This window comes from Amblyraja radiata, chromosome 6 (assembly GCF_010909765.2).
Source record: "Amblyraja radiata isolate CabotCenter1 chromosome 6, sAmbRad1.1.pri, whole genome shotgun sequence".
Lineage (NCBI taxonomy): Eukaryota > Metazoa > Chordata > Chondrichthyes > Rajiformes > Rajidae > Amblyraja > Amblyraja radiata.
Genome location: NC_045961.1, coordinates 92,710,089 through 92,725,712, shown reverse-complemented (window position 1 = coordinate 92,725,712; position 15,624 = coordinate 92,710,089). Strand labels below are relative to the sequence as shown.

The 15,624-nt window shown below is 41.0% G+C and overlaps 1 protein-coding gene across 1 annotated transcript in view; it reads left to right on the top strand.

The window, feature by feature from the left end:
- The window catches only part of tmem131 (transmembrane protein 131), a 181,371-nt gene that overhangs the window by 52,909 nt on the left and 112,838 nt on the right, over positions 1-15,624 (top strand). Inside the window, 1 exon segment of the mRNA XM_033023248.1 lies at positions 10,982-11,022. Within this exon segment, the coding sequence (XP_032879139.1) occupies positions 10,982-11,022 (41 nt within the window).

The window sequence follows — 15,624 nt, the reverse complement described above, 5'->3', positions numbered from 1 at the left end:
TTGTTTGTATGGCTGTGGAAACAGAATTTCGTTTGAGCCTCACTGAGGCTCAAATGACAATAAATTGTATTGTATTGTATAAGTAATGTTATAGCTGTGCAGGACATTGGTGAGTGCCTAGCTGGAATATTGTGAGAGGTTTGGCCTCCATACTCTCCTAAGGATATGTTTAAGCTAGAAATAGGGTCATACAATGTGGAAACAGGCCTTTCGGCCCAACATGTCCCAGCTACACTAATCCCACCTGCCTGTGCTTGGCAGATAGGATATCCCTCCAAACCTATCCTATCCATATACTTGTCTAACTGTTTCTTAAACATTGGGCTAGTCCCAGCCTCAATAACCTCCTCTGGCAGCTTGTTCCATACACCCACCACCCTTTGTGTGGAAAAAGTTGCCCCTCAGATTCCTATTAAATCTTTACCCCTTCACCTTGAACCTTTGTCCTCAGGTCCTTGATTCCCCTACTCTTGGCAAGAGATGTTACAGAAAAGGTTCAGAAGAATGTTGCCAGGGCATGAGTACTCGAGTTGTAAAGAGAGTCAGTGTAGACTGGGAGTGTTTTCCTGGAGCGAAGGAGGCTGAGATGTGACCTTGGAGGTTTATAAAACCCTGAGGAATGCAAATAACTCGCTAGAATTTAGGAGATTGAGGGGGGATCTTATAGAAACTTACAAAATTCTTAAGGGGTTGGACCGGCTAGATGCAGGAAGATTGTTCCCGATGTTGGGGAAGTCCAGGACAAGGGGTCACAGCTTAAGGATAGAGGGGAAATCCTTTGAGACCGAGATGAGAAAAACATTTTTCACACAGAGAGTGGTGAATCTCTGGAACTCTCTGCCACAGAAGGTAGTTGAGGCCAGTTCATTGGCTATATTTAAGAGGGAGTTAGATGTGGCCCTTGTGGCTAAAGGGATCAGGAGGTATGGAGAGAAGGGATGTACGGGATACTGAGTTGGATGATCAGCCATGATCATATTGAATTGCGGTGCAGGCTCGAAGGGCCGAATGGCCTACTCCTGCACCTATTTTCTATGTATCTATGTATCTATCATTTTCCTAGTGTAGAAATGCCTAAAAGTACACGGTAAAGGATTAAGACGAGGGAGGCAAGATGTAAAGGGGACTTGAGAGGCACGTTTTTCTCACTGCTGGTATATGGAACGAGCTGTCATAGGATGTGGTAAATGAAGCATATTTGGCCAAATGCATAAATATAGGACTATGTCAGGAAGACAATGTGGTTGGTATGGCCAAGTTGGGTGAAAGGGCTTGTTTCCATGCTGTTTAATTCAGACTCTGATATTTTTAAGTCAATAGTGTGGAATGGTGGGAACTTGCAGTTAGTATTGGTAGAACTAAGGAACTGCAAATGCTGGTTTACAAAAAAAGACAGTGCTGGAGTAACTCAGCTGGGGTCAGTACTCCAGAGCTGTCTCTCTTGCAATTATGGTTATTTTCTTGTGTGTCCATGATGCCTGGGGATTTTATTTAAAATGCACTTCGATAGGCCTTCAAAATGTTTTTATTAATGGTCACCATTACTTGTATATCGTTGTACAAGAATTATTATAAACAGTTGTCTTTGTTTCAGTAGCCTTGGTTTCCAGTAATGAATGAAAATATAAGTAAAGTGAAGTCTTAATTTGATCCTTATTACATCGCTATTTTCTATATACTACGGGTATAATCATGAGCCCCAAGAGGGAAGTTAGAGATTGATAGTTTTACTTACAATGTAAGTAGCTTTAACACTGGTGTTAACGTTGTCCCCAACACTCATAATTATGTTGAGATGGCAATGTATTTAATTTATTGTCATTGATGTAACACTTTGGCCGACGTCTTATTTCTCTATTTGTAATGGATGTATCATTTTGGAAGTACCATTATTGGATATTGAGCCCAAATTTAAGTAGTTTTAAAATAGCTTTTGTATTTTCTCACGACATTCAGTCATGGAGTGCATGCCAGACCAATTCCGTCAATCCCATTCTCCCACTTATTTCCCTGTAAACTTATTTTATACATGCATGATCATTCCTTGATTCTCCCACCAAATGTCTGTCTATATGTTAAAGTAGCCTACTAACCTCCTAACCTTTTGTTGTGTTGCCCAGTTTTATTTTTAATAAAATGCCACATTATCACTGTTCTATCGATTTTTCATTCAAGTGCAAATGCCTGTTCTGAAAGTCAGCAACTGGGTGGAGTTCTAAAGCTGGGATTTGATAATTAGATTTTGTTATTTTGCAGTTTTCTTTTGGGGGGGGGGGGTCAATAATTATGCTAATAAAATAATTTGGGTAAATCTGTGATGATATTTTTAAAATAGGGTTTTCTCTGAAAAATGTAGTAAAAGCCACTTCTAGAACTACTTGATACCTTCAAATATTCGCTTACGTTTTTCAATAAATTTAACATTGTAATATCGTAGTTGATCAAACTAAACTAGAAACTAGAGCAACACTTACATCTGCTGCCGGACTATTGGAAGATTTTAAAGACGGTCTCTGGTGGTCCCTTTAACCCGCTGGAGTCCTGTACCCTATGCTCCCTTTTAATGTCACTGGGACTCCTGAAAAAAAAAATGTAATACTGTGTAACATCTGTTGTATTAATAGGAATAACAGCTAATATTCTGGAAAATTTCACATAGCTTTCCAGCCATGCCTGATTGATTTTTACTATATACTCCTTGAGAGCACTAGTCTGAAGAAGGGTCTCGACCCAAAACGTCACCCATTCCTTCTCTCCAGAGATGCTGCCTTTCCCGCTGAGTTACTCCAGCTTTTTGTGTCCATCTTGAATTGAAGTGTTAACAAAAGCTCTAATAAGAGAAATGATGTTTTGGTATTGTTTTTAATATTCAGAAAATAACCCTGATGAAACTTAACATATTTAGAATTCTAACTTATCAGGCCTCATGGGATTGAGTTACTGAAATTTTAGAACAGCTCACCCTTAGCTCCAGGCTGGGTGGGAATATAGTTTTCCATGGCCATTGGGGATTGCATTCAGTAAGCCAAAACTTCGCTTGAAGTTTGCAAATGCTGAAAGTAGGAAAGTGATTTTTCTTTCTGGCTTTTCATGACTGTAATGCTTTCGCACTTTTGAAACCACTAACATTTGAGAACAGAGCTTTTCCTCACCAATCAGTCCAGAGCATTGGATTCTGGAGTAAAATGAGAGAGAATGACCTAATTAATTATTTAAAATATATTAAAAAGTTGTGTGATGTTGTTTGGTAAAGTCTCGAGATCCGAAAGGTTCTGTGCGCAAGCATTTGAGTAATTTTCATTCTCCACAGAGGGCAGCCATTGGATTCAAGATGGTTCCCAGCATAGCAATCCCATTGGTTCTTATTTCCCTGCAGCCCATAAAGTTATCCTCCCTGAAATGACCAGCAGTTTCCATTTGATTCTTTTTGTATATGTATATGACGCTAACCCACACAAATGGGGCAATTAACTTACCAGTATGTTTTTTGTAATAGACCCATACTGCAAGGGAACAGTCCCCTCAGACCAATTTGTGTACTTGTGAGTATGTGTGTGTGTATGTATGTGTATATATCACTCCTGACAACATTTTCAATTAGAGGAAGTTCTAATATCCAGGAAATGTGTATGGAGACAGATCTCTGTGTTATTGGCCATTTCCTCTTTCAAAAAAAGAACTTGCTAGTGAAGACAATTTTGTAAAAAGGAAATTGCACAATGCTATATTTTCGACGTTTATAGCAGTACACAGGAGCAGACATAGACAGAATAGTACTTTTAGGTATTTAATATGTGAACTGAATTAAGATAAACAGTGTTCTTCAGTATTGAAGGCATTTGTATACAATTGTTCTCCGCGCCAATAAGATAAATTTATCTCTCCATGCCCCAGATGCCCCCCCCCCCATATACAGCTGGTGCAGCAATAGCACAAGCCATAATTATACTGCACATTTTCAATATTCGACAGGACCTGCAATAAACATTTATATCACTTTAGTTGCTATACTGATGTGAGAAAGTTGATCATCTAATGCATGAACCTGGTCATAGTGAGAACATGGTGAATAATCAGAAAATCAAACTGGTCAGTACCATGGAGGGAAGTTTTTGCCAGATAAAACACAATATTATGGATTCTGGAAGTTTGGCATTTAAAAAAAAAAAAAAAAGAATGGTGCAATAAAATTATATGTAATTGAAATAAAAATAAACTTGTCGAAGGAGAAGCAGAGTTAACGTTTGTTAATTAACGTTGGGTTAATAGCTTTGATGTTCAGTCTATCTCAAGTACTTTCTTGTTCTTTATCTAGAAGCTTTTTCACCTGTAGAGTAATTCTATATTCTGTTCCAGAGTCCACAGTATTTTCCTTTTGCACTGTTTCCATATCCATGCTTTCTTACAACTCTGCAATAATTCTCTATTCCTGGTTGGCTGAGAGGCTCGTGACTTAGCAATCTATTAGCACAATGATATGCTAGGACATTTTGGAGGCACTAGCATGTCCATGTAGTATTGAAACTAACGTTTTAATGCAGGTTTATCACATAGAAGCAGTGAATTGCTATTCCTCAATGGTACTGAACTAATTTGTTATTTTGTCTAATCTGCAGTTCTGGTCATTTAATTTTTGGATGCCAATCCACAAATTTAGCAACTAGCAAATTTTGCTTTTACTTGGTGGTTGGCAAGTGTACATTCAAAGTGGTGTTATCTGACAAGAGTATTACATTGGTAGTGGGGAAGGTGCTTGAGTCAATTGTTAAAGATGTAATAGCAGCACACTTGGAGAGCAGTGATGGGATCAGTCAAAGCCGGTATGAATTTATGAAGGGGAAATCATGCTTGACTAATCTTTTGGAATTTTTTGAGGATGGAACAAGTAGAATAGATAATGGAGCGCTCGTTGATGTGGTGTATCTAGACTTTCAAAAAATCTTTGACAAGGTCCCGCACAAGAGATTAGTGTGCAAAATGAGTGCACATGGTATTGGGGGTAGGGCATTGATGTGGATAGAGAACTAGTGTTCAAAAGGGAACTGCAGATGCTAGAATATCGAAGGAACACAAAATTGCTGGGGAAACTCAGCGGGTGCAGCAGCATCTATGGAGCGAAGGAAATAGGCGACGTTTCGGGCCGAAACGTCGCCTATTTCCTTCGCTCCATAGATGCTGCTGCACCCGCTGAGTTTCCCCAGCAATTTTGTGTACCTTGGATAGAGAACTAGTTGGCAGAGAGGAAGCGAAGAGTAGGAATTAACTGGTCCTTTTCAGAATGGCAGGCAGTGACTAGTGGGGTGCTGCAAGGCTCGATGCTGGGACCTCAGTTATTTTTGCAATATATTAACGATTTAGACAAGGGAATTAAATGTGACATCTCCAAGTTTGTGGATGACACAAAGCTGGGTGACAGTGTGAGCTGCTTTGAGGATGCCAAGAGGAAGCAGGATTTGGATAGGTTGGGTGAGTGGGCAGATGCATGGCAGATGTGGATAAATGTGAGGTGGCAAGAATAGAAAGGCAGATTATTATCTGAATGGTAGTCACAAAATGCTGGAGTTACTCAGCGGGACAGGCAGCATCTCTGGAGAGATTGCATGGGTGATATTTCGGGCCGAGACCCTTCTTCAGAATGGTGTCAGATTAGGAAAAGGGGAGGTGCAACAAGACCTGGGCGTGCTTCTACACCAGTCACTGAAAGTAAGCATGCAGATAGCAGCAGGCAGTGAAGAAAGCTAATGGCTTGTTGGCCTTCATTGTGAAAGGATTTGAGTTTAGGAGCAAGGAGGTCCTGCTGCAGTTGTACAGGGCCCTGGGGAGACCGCACCTGGAGTATTGTGTGCAATTTTAGTCTCCTAATTTGAGGAAGGAAGTTATTGCTATTGGGGTAGTGTAGTGTAGGTTCACCAGGTTAATTCCCGGGATGGTGGGACTGACATGTGATGAAAGAAAGGGTCGACTGGGCTTGTATTCACTGGAATTTAGAAGGATGAGAGGATATCTCATAGAAACATATAAAATTCTTTAAAGGATTGAACAGGCTAGATGCAGGAAAAATCTTTTCGATGTTGGGGATATCCAGAACCAGGGGTCACAGTTTAAGAATAAGGGGTAGGCCAAAATAGGTGCAGGAGTAGGCCATTTGGCCCTTCGAGCCAGCAACGCCATTCAATATGATCATGGCTGATTATCCACAATTGGTACCCCGTTCCTGCCTTCTCGCCATAATCCCTAACTCCGGGACTGTCATATGCTGAGAGAATGGAGCAGCTGGGCTTGTACACTCTGGAGTTTAGAAGGATGAGGGGATCTCATTGAAACATAAGATTGTTAAGGTAGAGGCAGGAAACATGTTCCCGATGTTGGGGGAGTCCAGAACCAGGGGCCATAGTTTAAGAATAAGGAGTAAGCCATTTAGAACGGAGACGAGGAAAAACTTTTTCTCACAGAGAGTGGTGAGTCTGTGGAATTCTCTGCCAGATGGCGTTGGAGGCAGGTTCTCTGGATGCTTTCAAGAGAGCTAGATAGGGCTCTTAAAAATAACTGAGTCAGGGGATATGGGGAAAAGGCAGGAACGGGGTACTTATTGGGGTTGAATGGCGGTGCTGGCTCGAAGGGCCGAATGGCCTACCCCTGCACCTATTGTCTATTGTCTAAACCTGTACGTCTTTGGAATGTGGAAGAAAACTAATGATCTTGGAGCAAACCCACGCAGGTCACGGAGAACGTACAAACTCCGTACAGATAGCACCCGTAATCGTGATTGAACCTGGGTCTCCGGCGCTGCATTCGCTGTAAGGCAGCAACTCTACCTCTGCGCCACCATGACTGAGATGAGGAAAAACCTCTTCACCAAGAGAGTTGTGAATCTGTGGAATTCTTTGCCACAGAAGGTAGTGGAGGCCAATTCACTGGATGTTTTCAAGAGAGTGTAAGCTTTAGCTTTTGGGGCTAAAGGAATCAAGGTATATGGGGGGGGGGGGGGGGGGGGAAGCAGGAACAGGGTACTGATTTTTGATGATCAGCCATGATTATATTGAATGACGGTGCTGGCTTGAACGGTCGAATGGCCTACTCCTGCACCTATTTTCCTTTGTTTCTATTTCTGTGATTTAAACGTGGATGAGAATATGCTGATGATTTTTGATGGTTAAAATAGGAAAAGAAAAATAATTCAAAGAGTTTGAAGTGAGTTTCAAGTTCAATTTATGGAATAAGTCATGAGTTGAATAGCTTTTGGCGATTTGGCTTGGTACATGCTGGAACCATGTGCTTCTTTATGTGTGTATCAGGAAGAATTTAGTTTAACTTGTCCAACATTTTACATTGAAATAATATCAAAATTCTCAGTCGAGTGCCCTTAAGTAGTCATGACTTAAGCCCCTGTCCCACGATGCAAGTTTACCCAAGAGCTCTCCCGAGTAAATCAAACTCGTGGTACTTCATCACGAGTATTTTTTTAGTCTTGGAAATTTTTCACACTGTTGAAAAAACTTCACGAGTTTCCGCGTTTCCCGAGTACCTGCCATTAGCAATACGAGCCGCTATGAGACATCCACGAGCTCCAACGTACCCGCTACGTACTTACCACAAGTTTGATTTTTTTTTAAACTCGGGAGAGCTCTTGGGTACACTCGCATCGTGGGACAGGGCCTTTAGATAATTGGAAGCTTTCTTCAAAAATAGTAGGAAATAGGAGCAGGCAAAAAGAATGGGCGATGAACTTCATAATTATTAACATCCAAAGTTTTCAGTTTTGCTTTTCCTCACCATCTCATGCCCTTTGATTACCTCATGCAAATATCTGTTCAGAAATAAAAAAAATAGGAAAGGGATACACAATCCTCTAAGTATACTCAGCAAGGTCTTGACTATTCTCCCCCAAACTCCATTATCCTGACTAACTGCCTTATCTCTCGATATCTGGATTATTAATATTATCTGAACACTTGGTTGTTTTGAAAATTCACCAATGATAGACACAAAAAGCTGGAGTAACTCAGTGGGTCTGGCAGCATCTCTGGAGAAAAGGAAAGGTGACGTTTCTGGTCGAGACCCTTCTTCAGACTGAGAGCCAGGGGACCATTGGGACTTTGAATTTGCAATGGGTTGAGTCAAGAAGCTTCTTATTTTGCTCCTAAAAGGATGAGTCCTTAGGCTGAGACTGACCTGTTTAGACTCCTATCTGGGGAAACATCACCACCATTCCTCCTCCACCCCACCTTTCCACTACCAGCTGTAATGCCTAAGAATATACACCGTCAATTCTCAAAACTGTATTTTGTTTCAATGGGTTTGAAGGTTGAGAATTATTATAAACATTCTTATACACTTTAATTCTCAAGTTTAATTTTCCTCAACTTCCTTTACTGGGCAAACACGTATTCTCTCAAGAAACTGAAGTGCTTTAGGTGTGGTTTATACTAAGACTCCTATCATTGCAGCAAGGCAACTTCAACAAACTTGTTTGAATATAACAGATAAAGTATTATTTGCTTTCCTAATTTATAAATCTTCTCATTAACTGGTGTGGATTATCCAGTTCAAGGACGTCCATGTCCCTCTGACTATCAGTTTTTCCCCAGTCTCTCACCTATCAAAGTATGATTTGGTTGTTAATTTGACTTTTCAAAGTGAGAAGACTTTACATTTTACCAAATTATATACTGTTAGCCATTTTGTTCTGCTCTTTCTATATTCCTCTGCTTCTGACGTCATGCTTTCCCATCTAGTTTTGTACAGCCAACATTTTTTAATATATTGTACTTGAAGCATACAAGTGACAGTTGTATAAACTGGTCCTTGTAATGATTGTTGCTGTACTGTCATTTCTGCCAGTTTTTTTACCATTCATTAATCCAGACAAATTCATTTCCCTTATTCCATGACCCTAATTTTGTACATTAACATCTCGAATGGAATCATCATCAAATGCTTCAGAAAATTGAAAACAGTGCCCGAGTTTTTGTTTTGCCTATATCAATTTGCAGGTTACACTCAAATTCAGCTGACCTTTTGAAGATGAGTTCCTTTCATTGTCTTTTTTTCCCCCAATCAACATTGTGTTTCTCTATGCACTGCTACAACAGTTTATTATTTTCCCAATTGCTTTGCATCAAGTCAACTAATTTAGTTTACTCTCTTTAATGTGAACTTAGGTTTGCTAACTTTCAATCAGCAAGGATACGTTTAAAATGTTGGACTTCTTTACGACCAAACATCTCATCTCGCCTGATCTGCTATTTACTGGAGGCTTGTCTCATTAATTTCTCCAGTGCTATTTTTTCTCTTTTTTAGTTCAATAATCTCATAGCCCCTTGATTCTCCATTTATTTCTGGGATTTTTTTCCCACACTGAAGATGTACAAAATATTTAATGTATCTACACTTATTTTTGATTTGATTTTGGCTGTCTTTGCCTCTGAGGGTTGTGGGTTTTGCTTTGGCTACTTTCATTTTGGTAAGAGTAATATTATGAAATTTAAATTTGTACACTTGATATATATAGATCTAACCAAAACTTTGTGTTCTGGCTACCATTTTCTTTGGATTCTAAAATCGTACAAAATCTTAGGCTTTCTTTGGCACTTTGTAAGCCATGAAAATGTATATTTCCTAAACTAATTTTAATAAAAATATAGTGCATATTTATTGTTAAAAAATTTATGTTGAAATGTTAGCATTGAAATAAAGGATTCCCAGCAGGCAAGACCCCGAAGTAATAAATATCCAAGTTGTATTTGTGTGCGATTTCAAAACATTGGTATACAATACAATACAAATCAATTTATTGTCATTTGGACCCCGAGGTCCAAACGAAATGTCGTTTCTGCAGCCATACATTACAAAACAAAAAGACCCGGGACACAACACACTTTACACAAACATCCATCACATCGTTGTGATGGAAGGCAAAAAAAAACTTATCTCTCCACTGCACTCTCCCCCCCGATGTCAGTCAGTCAGTCAAAGTCAAAGCCCCCGGCTGGCGATGGTGATTGTCCCGCGGCCATTAAAGCCACGCCGGGTGATGCAAGGTCGCGCACCGGGTCTTGGTGTTAGAGCACCCGGCATGCGCTCGCAAAGTCCCGCGGCCATTCCAAGCCGCGCGGGGCGATGGTGTAAGGCCCCGCTCCAGGTGCTCTTCAACCCCGCAACTCGGGCGGGAGAAGTCGCTGTTGCAGAAGCCCCGAAAAACGGTCACCCAGCAGGGACCCGCGGGCTCCCGGTGCCGCTGTCCGCCAAACCCGCAGTTGCAGCCTCCGAAACTCCGGAGGTCGGGTGGCAGCAGCGCTCCACCACAGCTCCACCCGCTCCGGACTCGGCCAGCCCCGTGATGGTGAGTAGTCGGCAGCTCCGCAGCTGGAACCCCAGGTCGTTCCTGTTGGAGGCCGCTCCACGTTGCAGCCCCAACGACAACGGAGACCCGACAAAGAAAAGGTCGGGTCTCCCGTGCAGGGGAAATATTTTAAAGTTACCCCCTCCCTCCCCACCCCCCCACACACATACCCCAACAAAATAAATAACAAAAACTACATAAAAACGAGACAAAAAATAATAAAACACAGACGGACTGCAGAGGCCGCTGCTGACGAGAGTCGCGCCGCCCACCGATCCTTGCTAAAGAGGTTAAATGGTGCAATAAATAGTAAAAACCTTGTGTATGATTGTGTGATGCAGATAATGTTTCTAATTGCTACCATTTGCCAAGGTACAGTTTCAAGAAGGAATCAATAGCTAAATATTAGAAACACCTTTCCGACCGGGCGAAATGCACTTTCAGCATTTCTCTCGGCAACCTGACTGAGGAAATTGCTAGTCAGGAAGGATGACTCTGATACCTAACCAAGTCATTGAATTAATTCTTTTTTCAGCATATTTCATTTTTGTAGACATTTGTTGCAGACCTGTTCAGTATATATTCTATATTTATGCTTTTAACTATTCAATATATTGAGTGTGTTTTATGTATTTACAGACGGAGTCTGACTTGGGTCTCAGTTCATATCAACAGAAAATGTAAGTATTGTTTTTGCCAGATATTGGAAAAGTAAGATGGAACAAATTTTATGGATTCCAATTAAAAAATTCAAAAAATCTATTCATTCAAGGAGCAATATTGCTTTTATCTTAGCTTGAGAAGTTATATAGTTATAGACAAGCCAAGATTTAAATATGACATTTACATGGTAGTGAATTCTGCAGTTGGGTTAAAAATGGCCACTAAATATGGGGAAATGTCCTCGGTGCTGATTTATCAGATAAACTGCCAATTATTTTACCAATTGTGCTTCCCAAAGTCCTTCAGTGTAAAAATATTACCATGTCCCTGCCCTCATAAACCACAGTTAACATATCTTTTCTTGTTCACACTGACTAAATTCATTCTTCCCCTGAATGCTGATCACACCATGCCTCAGGGCCCTTACCCATCATGGACCTATTTATCTAATTCTGTTCTGGCCCTTCAACTTTTGCTTTATTTTCCATCTATTGTCTTCGTGAGAGTCTCTGGCCTTTCGGTTTTTAATTAACTCTCTTCCACAACTTTTGAATGATATCTACGTTTAAAAAAATGACATTTTCTTCAACACTGTTCTTTTAAGACTGTTCTTCCATTGCATCTGTTCCGATGATGGCATTTTCTGAAGAAGGGTCTCGACCTGAAACGTTGCCTATTACTTTTGCTCCATAGATGCTGCCTCTCCTGCTGAGTTTCTCCAGCATTTTTGTCTACCTTCGATTTTCCAGCATCTGCAGTTCCTTCTTGAGCATTTTCTCATCTTATCTTTTCTGATAATTACCTTGCATTGAATACATCTGTCCTTGATCATTCCATTTCCTGTTCTACTCTTTCTTTTCCCCTCTATTCCACAATAGTTTTCCTTGTCTTTTCTTTTCTGTCCACTAATTGATATGTCACCCTTTAACATTTCCAGTTCATTCAACACTACTCGGCCAAAATGCAATATTCCCTTTCGGCATTCGGAAAGTATTATTCCCTGACAAATACCCTGATCACCCCTGTTAAATAATTCCCCCTCTGTGGTGGCTGCCTCATCCACAAACTTGGCTACAAAGTCATTAATTCCATCATCCAAATCATGAATATACAATGTGAAAAGTTGCGGACCCAACACCGACCCCTATGGAGCATCACTGGTCACCGGCAGCCAACCAGAGAAATCCCCCATTATTCCGACTCTTTGCCTTCCGGCATTCAGCCAATTTTCTATCCATGCTCGTATCGTCCCTCTAATACCATGGGCTCTCATCTTGTTTAGCAGCCCTTGCTGTCTCCTCCCCTTCCTGCCTCTCCCTCAGCCCTCGGGCTCCTCCTCCTCCTTTTTCCTTTCTTCTCCCCGCCTCCCCCCACCCCCCATCAGTCTGAAGAAGGGTTTTGGCCCCAAACGTTGCCTATTTCCTTCACTCCATAGATGCTGCTGCACCCGCTGAGTTTCTCCAGCATTTTTGTCTACCTTTGTTTAGCAGTATCATGTGCGATATCTTGTGGCCATCTGAAAATCCAAGTAAACAACCTCCACTGACTCCTTTCTCTATCCTGCTTTTACTTCCTCAACGAATTGCAACAGATTTGTCGGGCAACATCTCCCCTTCACAAAACCTTGCTAACTTCGTCCTATTTTATCGTGCTTCTAAGTAAATGGAAGCCTCATCCATTATAATTGATGCTAAAATCTTACCAACCACTGAAGTCAGGCTAACTGGCCAATAGTTCTCCTCATTTTCCTCCTTCCCTTCTTGAACAGTAGAGTAACATTTGCAATTTTCCAATCTTCTGGGACCACTCCTGACTCTAATGATTCTTGAAAAATCACTAATGCCTCCACAATCTCTAAAACAACCTCTTTCAGAACCCTGAGGTTTAGTCCATCTGGTCCAATTGACATCTGACCTTTCAGCTTCCCAAGCACCACCGGCTTGGTAATAGCAACTGCACTAACTTCTGCGCCCTGACTCTCAAATTTCTGGCATGTTGTTGGTGCCTTCCACTGTAAAGGCTGCAAAAAAAAACCGCAGTCAATTCGTCCACCCATTCTTTATTCCCCATTACTACTTCCGCATCATTTTCCAGCAGTCCAATGTCCACACTTGTTTCTCTTTTACTCTATATCTGAAGCAACTTTTGGTATCCTCTTTTATATTATTGGCTAGCAAACCTTCATATGTCATCTTTAATCATCTCCCCTAATTGCTTTTTTAGTTTTCTGTTGGTTTTTAAAATCTTCCTATTCTTAGCAATATTATATACCTTCTCTTTTATGCAGTCTTTGTCATCCATGGTTGCCTCATTCTCTCCTTAGAATCTTTCTTCCTCTTGAGATGAAAAATCCTCGTCTTCCGAATTAATCCCCAAAACTCCTGCCATTGCTGCTCCACCGTCATTCCTGCTGGGATCCCTTTGCAATCAAATTTAGCTGCGTCCTCCCCCCATCCCCCATGCAGTTAGCTTTACTCAACAGTAATACCAATGCATCTGATTTCATCTTTTCCCTCTCAAATGGCAGGTCAAATGCTATCATATTGTGGTCACTACCTCCTTGGGGTTCCTTCACCTTAAGCTCCCTAATCAATTCATTACACAACAACAAATCCAGAATTGCCTTTTCCCTGGTATGCTCAATTGCTCTAAGAAGCCACCTTGTAGGCACTCCACAAATTCTTGCTCTGGGGATCCAGTACCTACTTGATTTTCCCAGTCTATCCACATATTGTAATTGGAGAGAAGACCAAGTGCAAATAAATGGGTGACCATTCTGGTCTGCAAGTGTGCATGGAAGGGCTAGTCCCCTCTTTTTAATTCTCATGCCATACTAATTTTTAGCCACCTTGTCTGTTGATCAAGGCATCCAGATGAAGCAACGACAATTTTGCTATTCCCAAGTGTACCACCTCTTAGCCCGTTCTCTCATTGCCCCAGTTTGCTTTGACTCATGTCATTAAACATCATTTAATTTTTCGTATCTTCCACCTGTTTTTACTTTGTTCTTCCTCTCCCCGTCTGTAAAATGTTCTAATTCAGATGACCAAAGACATAGGTCTCTATAAATGATGCCTGACCTGTTGAGTTTTACCGGCAGATTCTATTTTCAGTACTTCCACTGTTATGTTCGTAACACTGTTGTCCCTCTGGTTATTAGTAACAATTTCAAAAGTTAGCCCTAGTTCTTTGATAGTATTTGAGAATTGATTATGACGATCTCCCACTTAAATGTTATTATTATATTTTGGGGCAAACAATAGAGCGACGTCACAGAAGTGGAATCATTTGCAACTATGTAATCTTGACTGGATACATGAACATGTGTTCAGAATGATGTGTGATATTTGTGTGTGCTCTTTGTCCCTAATAGCAGAACTAACCTTTGTACAGGATGTGAAGATATTGGGGGGAAAAAAACACAATTTCAGTCAAGAATATATTTATGGAATGCTACATGCCTTTTTAAAGTTTAATATGTGTTGCATTGTTGAGAAATGATCTCTGCGCCAAAACACTTTGACATTTTGACTTTTATTTGAAAAAACAGAATTGGGGAAATTCAAGGGAGGAAATTCTGGGAATCGTGAGCGTTTTAAGTGTTTACTTATCATACACACCAGGAATGGAACAACAACATTCTTTCTTGCTGCAGCTTTAGTCACATTTACACAACCACACAAATAAATGTACAATAATTTGTCTGTAGTACTGAGTAACCAGACTGTAATACTGCAAACTATTAGGTAATGCAACCTAAACAAAGTCCATAGTAGATCATCGCTGAGGTTGGTTTTTGGTGAGGATTGTGTGTTTTTGTTCGAAAGCCTGTTGATTGATGGGAAGGAGTTGTTCTTGAATGTGGTAGTCACAGTTCTCAGGCTCCTGTGCTTTCCCCCCCCCCCCCCCCCCCCCCCCCCCCCCCCCTTTATGGTGTCAGCGGATGAGATATCCGGTTAACCCCGGCATATTCATGTGTCTATCTAAAAGCCCCTCAAATGCCACTATCAGATCTGCTTTCCCCACCACCATCCCTCTCGCCTTAAACCTATGCCCTCTAGTATTGGACATTTTCCCTGCAGGAAAAGATTCAGTCCACCTATATATTCCTCTCATAATTTAATGCTCTTCTGTCGGGTCTCCCCTCAGCCTCTGATGCTTCACACAGAGAGTGGTGAATCTCTGGAATTCTCTGCCACAGAAGGTAGTTGAGGCCAGTTCATTGGCTATATTTAAGAGGGAGTTAGATGTGGCCCTTGTGGCTAAAGGGATCAGGGGGTATGGAGAGAAGGCAGGTACGGGATACTGAGTTGGATGATCAGCCATGATCATATTGAATGGCGGTGCAGGCTCGAAGGGCCGAATGGCCTACTCCTGCACCTATTTTCTATGTTTCTATGTTTCAGAACAAACAGTCCTAGTTTAATGTGCATCTCTAATTGTCATTGAGAAGGCAGTAGTGAGCTCTTATTGAAGATTATCTCATGTTACTATTATGTAAGGTGTTTTCAGGATTTTGCCGCAACAGTGATGAAAGAATGACTTTGTACTTCCAAAATAGGTGATGTGCAACTTGGAGAAGAGTTTGTAGTTTTTGTGTCTGCGCAATTTTTTCGGCT